Genomic DNA, 13,927 nt, shown 5'->3' with positions numbered 1-13,927 from the left:
CTCTGTATCTCCTTAATGTCAGAACAACATCGGTCTGGTTCACTTCGAGTCGCCTGGACACTTCCCTTCTTGAGAGCCCTTCCTGGGACAAAGTAACAAAGCGGACGAGATCGAACCACGCTATTGATCGTCTAGGTATGGTTGAACTACAGACAACACCAGCCGTGTACCTCCTTCCTGGTGGAATGACTGGAAACGATGGGCTGTCGGATCCCCTGGGTCTAAGAGGCGCTGCTCATACATGATTGTTTGTTTACATCTGTGGGCAGGTTTAGTGAGATCTCTGAACATTGAAAGGGACTGTGTCTGTGATAATATATCCACTTTACGGGAAAAAGAATTTTATGTGAAATCTATTATCTTTAAAAAGACGAAATTACTTTTACTTTATGCGTGTGTTTCATTAAACCGTAAACTAAAGATGCAACGAGGCGATTCGTACTGATTATTTCTCTTTTTTTATAGACTGATGCAGCAATTCTAACTATATCCTAGTGTATCCTCCAACATCTTCATAGAAAGTAAAGCTAACAATGCATATTCAGGTTAGACACCTGCTACGGAACATAGTTCTCCCTCTGCGTCGCTCCTCTGTCACTCCTGTACCGACTCTTGTTTCACCTACAACCTGCACCCCATCTGAAAACAGCCAAGCTAAAATGTGTGCACTATACTTATTGTTCGTGAACCACCTGATCTTGGGACTCCTTACTTCTGAACATGCAGAAATTGGAAGACTTCAATCTGCCCATCCTTACTATACGAGTAATGGCACTAATAATAATAAGAAGAAGAATGATCATGATAGTAATACTGCTCAGGTACTACAAAAATGTAATCGCTATTACATAGTTACTATTCTTTTGTGCTGTCAATTATCTCGTTTATTTGTTGTGAAATGAACAATGAAACAAGTTCTGGTCCATTGCCGGAGCTACTTACAACTTAGAGAAGGCATTTTCGCGTAAAATTGAAGCGTATGTGATGTACATTTCTCAATTTCACTGACATAAGTGCTAGGTACTAATTGGAAAGCGTGTGTTTAGTGACTGGTCTATGAGAGGAAGATTATCATAAATTCGTTTCAAAAACTGTAAGCTCCCCCTCATTATGTTTGCGTTAATTATGGTATTTTAAAAACCGTAATTAATGGCAACTGATACATGCAGTATTAAGTTCTACTAAATAATTATAATAGTAGTGATATTTCAAAGATAATTCAGTTTCTTGACCGAAATAAAACCTAACCTTGTTCTTTTGACCCCATATAAAGTTTAATTCTACCTCTCATGGGGTAATTAACGCTATGGTAGGAACCACTGCTTTATTGCAACAAAGACGCCATTATCAAAACCCCACTGAGTTTGAACCATGTCGCGTAATACGGCTACCAGAAGCTGGATGTTCCTTCTTCGGTATGACAGAAAGACTTGCCAAAAATGTAGTTACTGTATACGATTGCTGGCAGCGGTGTTCACGAGAATGTACGGTCGCAAGAAGTGCGGACACTGGACGGTCACATGGAACTTTCGAGAGGGAAGACCACCGTGTGCGGGGTATGGCTCTGGCGCACTGTACTGCATTTGCAGCAGCAATGTGAGCAGCAGTTGGAACCATACTGACACAACGGACTATTACAAATGGTAGTTCATGGAGAGATCCTATACGTCCGAGACAGAGGCCCTTTAACGTGCGTTCCACTGACCCCAAACCACCACCATCTGCGACTTCAGTGATATCAAGCGAGAGCTCTGTTGTGTTTTCTGATGAAAAGTGGTTCTACCTCGAGGCCAAGGCACGGGTGTTGATTGAGAGGAGTCCTGTTGAGAGTCTGAAACCAACCAGACTGCGTACTATAACGCTGGACCTACACACGGAGTTATGATCTGGTGTGCTTCTTTGTTATGAGTTTAGGGCGCAAAACTGCTACCGTCATAAGCGCGAATTCTGTGGCTTATTGGAGGGTAAAAAACAGAATGTTAAATCAGCAGCTATGGGGGGGGGGGGTAAACTCGAAAATGAGGGAAATTAAAACTGGAAGGAAACCTTGGAAAACTATTATTGAAGGAGGGGGCGGGGTTATTTCCCCCCCAAAAAAGGGCGCAAATTCTTTTTTTTTCAATATGTATTCCTGAAATTTGATTGCTCTACATTATTTACATCTACATCTACATCCATACTCTTCAAGCCACCTGACGGTGTGTGGCGGAGGGTACCCTGAGTACCTCTATCGGTTCTCACTTCTATTCCAGTCTCGTATTGTACGTGGAAAGAAGGATTGTCGGTATGCTTCTGTGTGGGCTCTAATCTCTCTGATTTTACCCTCATGGTCTCTTCGCGAGATATACGTAGGAGGGAGCAATATACAGCTTGACTCTTCGGTGAAGGTATGTTCTCGAAACTTTAACAAAAGCCCGTACCGAGCTACTGAGCGTCTCTCCTGTAGAGTCTTCCACTGGAGTTTATCTATCATCTCGGTAACGCTTTCGCAATTACTAAATGATCCTGTAATGAAGCGCGCTGCTCTCCGTTGGATCTTCTCTATCTCTTCTATCAACCCTACCTGGTGCGGATCCCACACTGCTGCGCAGTAATCAAGCATTGGGCGAACAAGCGTATTGTAACCTACTTCCTTTCTTGTCGGATTGCATTTCCTTAGGATTCTTCCAATGAATCTCAGTCTGGCATCTGCTTTACCGACTATCAACTTTATATGATCATTCCATTTTAAATCACTCCTAATTCGTACTCCCAGATAATTTATGGAATTAACTGCTTCCAGTTCCTGACCTGCTATTTTGTAGCTAAATGATAAGGGACCTATCTTTCTATGTATTCGCATCACATTACACTTGTCTACATTGAGATTCAATTGCCATTCCGTGCACCATGCGTCAATTCGCTGCAGATCCTCCTGCATTTCAGTACAATTTTCCATTGTTGCAACCTCTCGATACACCACAGCATCATCTGCAAAAAGCCTCAGTGAACTTCGGATGTCATCCACCAGGTCATTTATGTATATTGTGAATAGCAACGGTCCTATGACACTCCCCTACGGCACACCTGAAATCACTCTTACTTCGGAAGACATCGCTCCATTGAGAATGACATGCTGCGTTCTGTTATCTAGGAACTCTTCAATCCAATCATACAATTGATCTGATAGTCCGTATGCTCTTACTTTGTTCATTAAACGACTCTGGGGTACTGTGTCAAACGCCTTGCGGAAGTCAAGTTTTTGGTGTTGCGATTTTTTTTCCTGTTAGTGTATTTGCTCATCCGTGTTGGACTACGCTACTGCTTTCCCCTCTCCGTTCCTCCAACATGAAAACTGCTGGCGGTAGTCACGGATCCCGACGGAAGCAACGAAGTGTGTTTGGTGATTGCATTCAGCGTCTTTACAGTTAATCATCACAGGCAGCATATGGCAGAGGCAGCCACGTGTGGAGGCCCCGCGGCTCGTGCTGGACTCACCCCGGGCTCCTGGATGTCGCAGATGTCGACCTCCGGCGCGGGCGTGGTGGTCCTGGGGGCGGCGTGTCGGTGCCCGCCGCCGGACTTGCGCCGCGCTGACGCACACGTCGACGCCGCGAGCAACAGCAGCGCCACGAGCAGCAGGCGGCCGCGCCGCGCCGGCGCCGCTCCACACATCTCCACAGCCACGACGGCCAGTCTGCCGAACATTCCATTTCCCTTAACCGTAGTCACGAAATACCAAAGTATCCCGACATCCCCAAACCAATGTGAAATTCCCACCAATATAAAAGTAGTCTCTGTGACCCATCATGAGCAGGGGATGTAAGTGTCAATGAAATTTGCCAACAGCCGCATAACAGACGTGTGATTTTATTTCACTCTCACTACGAGTTTCGGCAATCCACTATGCCATCTTCAGACCTCATATACAACACTCAAAACTAAACTATATTGTCACGCAGTGTCATACTCACTAAAGCGCCGAAGAAAATTGTACAGACATGCGTGTTGAAATACAGAGATATATAAACAGGCAAAATACGGTGCAGAGGTCGGCAAAGCCTGTATAAGACAACAAGTGTCTAGAACAGTTGTTAGTACTGCTGCTACAGTGAAGGTTACCAAGATTTAAGTGAGTTTGAATGTGGTTTTATAGTCGGCACACAAACGATGCGACACAGCATCTCCCAGGCAGCGATGAAGAGGGGATTTTCCCGTACGATCATTTCATGAGTGTGCAGTATCAGGAATCTGGTAAAACGTGACATCTTCGACATCGCTGCGGCCGGAAAAACTTCCTGAAAGAACGGAACCAACGACGATTGAAGAGAATCGTTCAACATGACAGAAGTTTAACCACCAATTCCTGCCCATTTCAATGCTGGGTCATCAACAGGTGTTAGCGTGCGAACCATTCAACGAAACATCATCGATATGGGCTATCGGACTCGAACACCCACTCGTGTACCCTTGTTGAGTCCATGACACAAAGCTTTACGCCTCGTCTGGGCCCGTCAACCGCGACGTTGGACTGTTGATGACTGGAAACTTGTTGCCTGGTTGGACGAGACTCGTTTCAAATAGTATCGAGCGGATGGATGTGTGTACGGGTGTGTAGACAACCTCATGAATCCATGGACGCTGCATGCCAGTAGGGGACTGTTAAAGCTGGTGGAAGCTCTTTAATGGTGGGGGGGGGGGGGGGGGGGGCATGTGTAGTTGGAGTGATATGGACCCCCCATACGTCTACATACGATTATGAAAGGTGATCATTACGCAATGACCACTGTAGTTCTGCGCACTAAAACCAAAAAAAGCAATCATCCTGTCTTATCATCTGCATCCATACATGTCCATCGTGCATTCCAACGGATTTGGTCAATAGCAGCAGGACAATGTGACTCCTCATACGAGCAGAATTGGTACAGACTGACTCCAGGAACGCTCTTCTGAGTTTAAACAGTTCCGCTGGTCACCAAGCTTCCTAGACATCAACTCTATTGAGCATATCTGGAATGTATTGCAACCTGATATTCAGAAGAGATCGCCCCCTCGCACTCTTACGGATTTATGAACAGCCTTGCAGGATTCATGGTGACAATTCCCTCCATCGGCACTTAAGACATTAGTCGAGCCCTTGGCACGTTGTGGTGAGGCACTTCTGCGTACTCGCAAGGCCATACACGTTATTATCCAGATGTACCAGTTTCTTTCGCTCTTCAGTGTATTCCTGGATGTCATGAATTCAAAACCGTATCCCAAGTGCTTCATTCGCTCGTGATGACGTTCTTCGACAGCACGTGTTTCCAGTGCCAATCATATCTTCCAGTGAAGCACTAGGGATACGGTTTTGAATATATGTCACTGTGTGACAATTTTATTTATTTTTGAGAATTACATATAAGGCATGAAAATGTCACATTCTGTGGCCGAGCGGTTCTAGGCGCTTCAGTCCGCGACCGCGGTGCTGCTACGGTCGCAGGTTCGAATCCTGCCTCGGGCATGGCTGAGTGTGATGTCCTTAGTTTAGTTAGGTTTAAGTAGTTCTAAGTCTAGGGGACTGATGACCTCAGATGTTCAGTCCCATACTGCTTAGAGCCATTGGAAACATTTTGTCACCGCATAGTGCCGAACGTGGTAGTAAAAATAAAATAAAGTAACACCTCAATTGAACGGCTTTTGGCTAATTTATTTGATAAAAATATAAAAACAGGCAAGCTGCATTTTGTGCTCAGTAGGGAACCAGTAACAACTCAATGGGTACGTCAGAAGAGCTCACTTACTTCGCACGTCGACTGGTCAGTGGATGTCACTTGACTAACAAATGCATCAGGAACATTTCAGTGCTTCTCAAGCTGCGCAGATCGACAGCTGGTGATGTGGTTGGCGAGTGGAAACGAGCTTGAACAACCAGAGCTAAACCAACACCAGGTAGACCTCGTGTGATGACGCACAGGGTTCGTCAAGTATTCCGGAGGATGGTTGGAAGAAACTGCACGAAATCCGCGGTAGCAACCGCTGGCGTGTTTCAAAAAGCCAGATACACTAATGGTGTGAGTCACAGCGTTCAAGAGAATAACCCACAATTTCGGTAGTAAATGCTAAGCGACTCTTGAGGTGGTGTAAAGAGCGACGCCAATGGGCTGTGGGGCATTGTAAGATGGTGATTTGGAGAGATGAATTGTGATACATCCTGTAAAAATGGGTGTGGGTTTGGCGAAAATCTGGAGAATGTTACCTATCATCACGGTTAGGGCCCACCGTAATTTACAGAGTAGCTGGTGTTATAATATGGGTGTGTTTTTGTCGGGTTATGGCTCGCTTATTATGCTGAAAGAAACGGTAAATGCTGAGCATATTTTACAGCATCGTTTACTGTGTACAGTAGTGGAACAGTGCAGACACAATAATTTTATTTAACAGCGTGTCAATGCAGCCTATCCCAAAGCAGGGTCTGAGAGACAATGATTTGTCGACAGTATCGCTCCTGAAGTCGACTAACCTGACACAAGTCCCTACCTGAAGTCAATGCAACGTCTCTGGTGTTGGTTAGAACGTCAGAACTCCCGAGCCCAGATTCCAAAATCACTGCCATCTCTGGGTTGGGTTCTACTACTCCTCTACGGACGCTAAGGCATTAAAAGTGACCCCAGCAAAGTTCCAGCTGTCATAAAAGCTAGCGTGGGCACAACTCATATTAATATTGACAAGCAGGTAACTACATACTTTTGATCGGATAGTGGGCATAACTATCCACTGAAACTGCAACACCAAGGACGATAGCAAGCAACGAAGCCTTACGTATTGAGCGTCTCCATTACTATTGGAAGAATAAAGGGCTACACTTTGCTGCCATCACTAAAACCAACAATGGTAGTAGCAACTCATGGCACCAGAAATGAGCTTGGATGACAGATACGGGCACGTGATTAATTTCTGCTTCAGCTCCAAGCCAGAGTTCATCTACCGTAGTGAATGCTCTAATCTAAAGCTTTCGCCTCATATTACCTGTTATGGGAAACTGAGGTGATCGAGTTGAGTGCCCAATTGCACCCCATAACATCGCACCAGGTGCTGGCCATTGTAACGACGGACGCCCTATCGCAACCATCGTTCTATTTTGATCTTATATAGATGAGTACACCCACAAATACAATATGGCAACTATCGTTCTGTTAGGACCTTCTGCACATGGGTACACTTATCGTGATGCTGTGCACAGACCTAGATTTGTTTGAAAAGACCACCAGAAGCCACGTCTGTTTCCTGTGTTGTCGCTGGACTCTGTCTGGTCCCACTCAGCGGATACCACGGCATTTCATTTCTTTGGATAAGTTGGTTTAGTAGTGTGTAAGTTTAGGGTCCGATGACCTCAGCAGTTTGGTCCCCTAGGAATTAACACATTTAGATGCGAACCCATGTCCGGAAAGGACATGCAGCGGCGCCACAGAGCTTTGAATTCATGATCATTGATGCCTGCCGTTTGCACACCGCGTAGGCAGCGAATGTGACTTTGTATGTTGACGGGCCGTAGGCGGAACGTCTCGCAATGACATTTCGTATTCATTGATCCCAATGTCACCGGTGGAGAAGATGGAGCTAGTTGCTTAGGTAAGCTTTGTCTTCTATGAATGCGATGCTCTGTTGCGTTGATGGCTGACGGTTTCAGACTCGGGTTTCCACATGCAGCATATTTTTCTCCTGGAACCCTCTGATACCTGAAATGTTTTTCGTTAAACAGGAGAAAAATAACCTGCAGATGGAAACCCATATCAGAAGCTGTCATCACCGAGGCAAGACAGCATCGAATTCGCAAGAGACAATACCTGGTCACACAGAAGCTCGTCTTTCGTCTCCTTTGACGGTCGTGGCAATCATTCGCGACCACTGAATAACAAACAACATTGCGAGATGTTCAGCCTATTGTTCATCAGTGTACAAAGTCATGTTTGCTGCCGAAGGGGTTGCCTAATGGCAGACGCCATGGCCTCTAACTTCTGCACTCTGTAGCATCGTTGGATGACGTTTCCTCAAGACATACTCTCAACCTCTAGAAATTCGTCGCAAAATTTCTGGGTCACCCTGTATAGAAACTGAGGACGGCCTCACTCTGCTTACTTTGGCTGTAGTGAAATGCTAGTAATTTGCACAGTGCTGGTAATGTCGGCACTTCATGACGATTTGACGTTCCTTGCAAACTACAAGCATAATTTTCGCGAAGTAAATGCCCAGGGATGCATTACGTTAAATCTGGTTCAGAAATCTTCATTCTCTATACTGGCAATCGTAATCAAGCACAACTTGAGATTATGTTATCAATGTCATTTCTTATAAGGAAGCTCGAACTACGTGTTATACCATTAGCAACATGTGCGCACGGGAAAGAGGATGACTCATATGTTGTTATGTTGCATAAATCCGATTGAACCACAACTTGTCTAACTTACGATCTTCCACTACTATCGCGTCCATTGTGGAGTGCAGTGTAATGGTTACCTTCGGAGAAGCAGAGCAAGATGGGTATGAAATGAGCACTCTTATACACGTTTCTAGTACCCAATGTTTAGCAGACCCTCTTGTGCAATTGCATTGATAGCTTCATATTATTTTTAATATTTCTCTGGTCAAACGAGATAAAACCTGTGTAAGAATATAATGTTTACGTGTGTTTTCTTAGTAGCATCGCTGCGCGGAGTAGTCGCGTGGTTTGAGGCGTCATGTCACGGACTGCGTGCCCACTCCCGCCATAGGCTCGAGTCTTCCATCGGGCATGGGTGTTTGTGCTGTTCTTAGCATAAGTTCGTTTAAATTAGTTTAAATAGTGTGTAAGTCTTGGAACCGAGGACATAAGCAGTTTGGTCCCTTAGGAATTCACACACATTTGAAATTTTTTTTTTTTTAATCGCGTCATGTGATTTCATACATCGTCAAGTTGATCATAATGATATGAAATTCGACTGTAAACCGGGTTTGCTATTCGCCCCGCATTGACAAAAGGACGTGGAATAATACTTAACTGAAGCACGTTCTACAACTTCCAAAATTTTTACGTACAGTGTATTTCTATAGTGATATTTTCGTACACTTTTATCGTCTTCCTCCTTTAAGAAGCTGGAGTTGGTACTAAGGTGGCGGGCATCCACTGGCTGACTACAGAAAATCGATGTGGAAATTCAGTTGCTACCCGGAAAGGGCTCGACTAATATAATTGGTGATAACGAATGCAGCCTTCTGCATAAATCCAATTAGGGAATCCGGTTCGTTAAGCCCGTTGCACAGCCGGAAAAAGTGAATCCGAAGGATATTTCACTGCTGAGTGGGACTCTTTGAGTTGCTAATGAAGCTGTATACTATTTGTCCATTAACTGTCACACCAATCAACAACCCGTGTATCTGCACTGAAGCTCATGTCTCATTTACTAGCTTAGGAAACAGCGGTGCGACCGACTGCGGATTTAAGAAATCCTATCGCAACTAGGAAAGTCTTCGGAAATAATGTTCAGATGCACCATAATGAAGGAAAAATGCTGGTATAGTGACGTATCAAGAGGCGGTAGAAATATTCGCGCAGAGTGCTGCACGATATTTTTGTGTACAGTGTACCGAGAGTAGATTTTTCAGGCTATTTCTATTTATATTTGTTAATACACGAAGTGGTTGTAAGTATGGAAAGCATTTTAATACAGCACCTCATCGGTGTAAATAACATGAAGAATTTAAGCATCTAAATGAGAAAGAGTTATTGTAGCCATACACTACCGAATACAGACGTACTCATTAACTGTACTGTTACAGTAAGTGTCTCTTAAGAGACATGTGCCGCCTGAACGTTTCATGATACCATAGTCCCAACTTTGCCGTTGTACTCAAATGAAATAAAAGCACAGTGCAGTAAATAATGCAAAGTATCGTCACGAACTACGGGCAGATATTTTAGTGAAATACATCAGGAAGTACCAAGAAAACACTGGTTTGTACGGCGTAGAATTTCAAGAAAATTATACACAGCAGTTACTCAGATTGTGTTTAAACATAGCTGTTTCACAAAACACGTACAAAGTACTAGAAAAGCCACACTTTATAGAGAATGAGGAAGCTTGGGGGATATTAATCGCGTTGCAGAAAACTAAGACAGAAACACCAGCTGAAGCAGCCATGGAGGAATGGTGTCAGAGCCCCTAACGAGTACCAATTTTTCAGGATATGGAGGCGTAAGAATCTCGAAAGTAAGCCATTCTTTGTCATTCATAACTCGCCTCAGTGACTTGATGTGGCCAGCTACACTACTGGCTATTAAAATTGCTACATCAACAACAAATACAGAAGATAAACGGGTATTCATGGGACAAATATATTATACTAGAACTGACATGTGATTACGTTTTCACGCAATTTGTGTGCATAGATCCTGACAAATCAGTACCCAGAACAACCACCTCTGGTCGTAACAACGGCCTTGATACGACTGGGCATTGAGTCAAACAGAACTTGGATGGCGTGTACAGGTACAGCTGCCCATGCAGCTTCAACACCATACCACAGTTCATCAAGAGTAGTGACTGGCGTATTGTGACGAGCAAGTTGCTCGGCCACCAGTGACCAGACGTTTTCAACAGGTGAGAGATCTGGAGAATATGCTGTATCCAGAAAGGCACGTACAGGACCTGCAACATGCGGTCGTGCATTATCTTGCTGAAATGCAGGGTTTCTCAGGGATCGAATGAAGGGTAGAGCTACGGGTCGTAACACGTCTGAAATGTAACGTCCACTGTTCAAAGTGCCGTCAGTGCGAACAACAGGTGACAGAGACGTGTAACTGATGGCACCCCCTACCATCACGCCGGGTAATACGCCAGTATGGCGATGACGAATACACGCTTCCAATGTGCGTTCACCGCGCTGTCGCCAAAAACGGATGCGAACATCATGATGCTGTAAACAGAACATCCGAAAAAATGACGTTTTGCCATTCGTGCACCCAGGTTCGTCGTTGAATACACCATCGGAGGCGCTCCTGTCTGTGATGCAGCGTGAAGAGTAACCGCAGCCATGGTCTGCGAGCTGATAGTCCATGCTGCTGCAAACGTCGTCGAACTGTTCGTGTAGATGCTTGTTGTCTTGTAAACGTTCTGTTGACTCAGGGATCGTGACGTTGCTGGACGATCCGTTACAGCCATGCGGATAAGATGCGTGTCATCTCGACAGCTAGTGATACGAGGCCGTTGGGATCCAGCACGGCGTTCCGTGTTACCCTCCTGAACCCATCGATTCCATATACTGCTAACAGTCATTGGATCTCGACCAACGCGAGGAGAAATGTCGCGATACGATAAACCGCAATCGCGATAGGCTACAATCCGACGTTTATCAAAGTCGCAAACGTGAGGGTACGCGTTACTCCTCCTTACACGAGGCATCAAAACAGCGTCAAAACAGCATCAAAACACCTGTACGTGTATGAGAATTCGGTTGGAAACTTTCCTCAGGTCAGCACGTTGTAGGTATCGCCACCGGCGCCAACCTTGTGTGAATGCCCTGAAAAGCTAATTATTTGCAGATCACATCATCTTCTTCCTGTCGGTAAAATTTCGCGTCTGTAGCACGTCATCTTCGAGGTGTAGCAATTTTAATGGCTAATAGGTTACGAAGTCCCTTGTAAGCTCTCCATCCCATAGTAGCGCTTGCACTCTATGTCCTCTATTATTTCTCGGATATATTAACCACACTGTCTTCCTCTATAGTTTTCGCCCTCTACAGTTCCTTGTAGGACCAAGAAATTATTCCCTGATGTCGCAACATACGAGGGATGTTCAATAAGTAATGAAAAACTTCTTTTTACTCCCTCAAATTTGGCTTAAAATGGGTGGAATTTGTTGAGGGACTTCGTGGAATATTCCCACTTCAGCCCCTGCAGTTTCATGAAGTTCGGATAGGAGGCGGCGCTGTACTTAGCCTTCAAAACGGCATCTTACCGGAGGTGCTCTCCATGCAAAGAGCTGCCTTCGAGTTTCTTTGGCGAAAACCCAGAGCATCACAAATATTCTTAGGCGCTTGCAGAATATCTACGGAGACCTGACAGTGAACAAAAGCACGGTGAGACTTTGGGCGAGGCGTCTGTCATCATCGCAACAATTTTGCGCGAACCTACTCAATCTACAGCGCGCCGGCTGACCACACACAGCTGTGACTCCTGCAGTGTTGGAACGTGCTGACACTCTCATTAGAGGTGATCACAAAGGACACTTCGCTGCACTACTTGGCGTTGACATCTTTGTTCATAGTGGAGACACACTGTCCTACCAGTTTGGGTTCTCAAAGTTGTGTGTCCGCTGGATACATCGCTGCCGAACGGAAGACCATAAAGAGCAAAGAAAGACAATCTGCGCGGTCTTCTTTGTGCGTTAAGAGGCTGATCGTAAAATTTTTTTTTTCGAACATCGTCACAGGTGATGAAACATGGAGTAATCACTTAAAACTGGAAACAAATCGGCTATTTAAGGAATGGCGCCACACCACCTTTCCCCCAAAGAACACTTTCAAACACGGTAATTTCACGACGTCGGGCTTCTGGGACTCTGAAGGGGTTATTGTGTATGATGTCCTCTCTCATGGCGCAACGATCAACAGTAAAGTGTATTGTGCTACTCTCAGGATATTGATGAAACGGCTTTAGCGTGTTCGTCGCAACGTAGATGCAGACTAACTTTCCACCCGAGGGGTGCTCACACAACTTCGTCGAGCTATTGTTCTCCGTCCTCCATCCACTCTGGACCTCGCCCCTTCTGACTTACATCTGTTGCGCCTATTGAAGGACGCACTCAGTGGGGAGCAGCACAGACATGACTGGGAGGTTATTACTGCAGAAAGACGTTACCACCGACGTCGGCCATTACGTTGTACCGTGCGAGTCTATACACCCTCGCAATAGGGTACCGTAAGACCGCCCGGTTAGCCGTTCGGTCTAACGCACTGCTTTCTTGGCCGGAAGGCGTGACGGTCCCCGGCAGGTATCATCCCAGAGGATCAGTGTCGGGGTCCGGTGTGCTGGACAGCCTGTGGATGGTTTTTAAGGTGGTTTTCCATCTGCCTCGGCGAATGCGGGCTGGTTCCCCTTATTCCACCCCAGTTACACTATGTCGGGGATTGCTGCGTAAACACTATATCCACGTACGCGTACACCATAATTACTCTATCGTGCACAAATTTTGGTTACACTCGTCTGGTGTGAGACGTTCTTTTCTCCCCCGGTGTGTTCAGTTCCTCCTCATAAGTTACGTGATCTATTCATCTAATCTCCAGCATTCTTCTGTACGTCACATTTCTAAAGCTTCTATTCTCGTCCAAAAAAGTTACCGTCCAAGTTTCACTTCCATACATGGCTACACTTCATACAAATACTTTCAGAAAAAAATTTGGAACACTTAAATCTATTTTCGATGTTAACAAATTTGTCTTCTTTTCTTGCCATTTCCAGTCTACATCTAGCATCCTCTCTACTTCGACGCCGGCCAGAATGGCCGAGCGGTTCTAGGCGCTTCAGTCTGGAACCGCGAAACCGCTACGGTCGCAGGTTGGAATCCTGTCTCGGGCATGGATGTGTGTGATGTCCTTAGGTTAGTTAGGTTTAAGTTGTTCTAAGTTATAGGGGACTGATGACCTCAGAAGTTAAGTCCCATAGTGCTCAGAGCCATTTGAACCATTCGACCATCATCAGTTATTTTGCTACCAAAATAACAGAACTCATCTACTACCTCTTGTGTCTCGTTTCCTAATCTAATTCCCTCAGCCTCACCTGATTTAGTTCAACTACGTTCCATTATCCTAATTTTGATGTTGTTGACACTCATCTTACATCCTGCTTTCAAGACAGTGTCCATTCCTTTCAACCACTCTTCCAGCTCCTTTGCTGTCTCTCATAGAATTACAATGTCATCGTGAAATCTGAAAG

General features: G+C 45.2%; 1 protein-coding gene across 3 annotated transcripts in view; it reads right to left on the bottom strand.

The window, feature by feature from the left end:
* LOC126291838 (connectin-like) overlaps positions 1-13,927 on the bottom strand; it is a 678,893-nt gene that overhangs the window by 86,217 nt on the left and 578,749 nt on the right. For all 3 annotated transcript variants that reach the window (XM_049985551.1, XM_049985552.1, XM_049985550.1), the window contains one exon: positions 3,478-3,676. In XM_049985551.1, the coding sequence (XP_049841508.1) occupies positions 3,478-3,654 (177 nt within the window). In that variant the 5' untranslated portion in view covers positions 3,655-3,676. The remainder of the gene's footprint in view (positions 1-3,477; positions 3,677-13,927) is intronic.

Source organism: Schistocerca gregaria, chromosome 9, assembly GCF_023897955.1.
Source record: "Schistocerca gregaria isolate iqSchGreg1 chromosome 9, iqSchGreg1.2, whole genome shotgun sequence".
Taxonomy (NCBI): domain Eukaryota; kingdom Metazoa; phylum Arthropoda; class Insecta; order Orthoptera; family Acrididae; genus Schistocerca; species Schistocerca gregaria.
The sequence above is the reverse complement of the archived record's forward strand: the minus strand, read 5'-3'. Positions and strand labels throughout refer to the sequence as shown.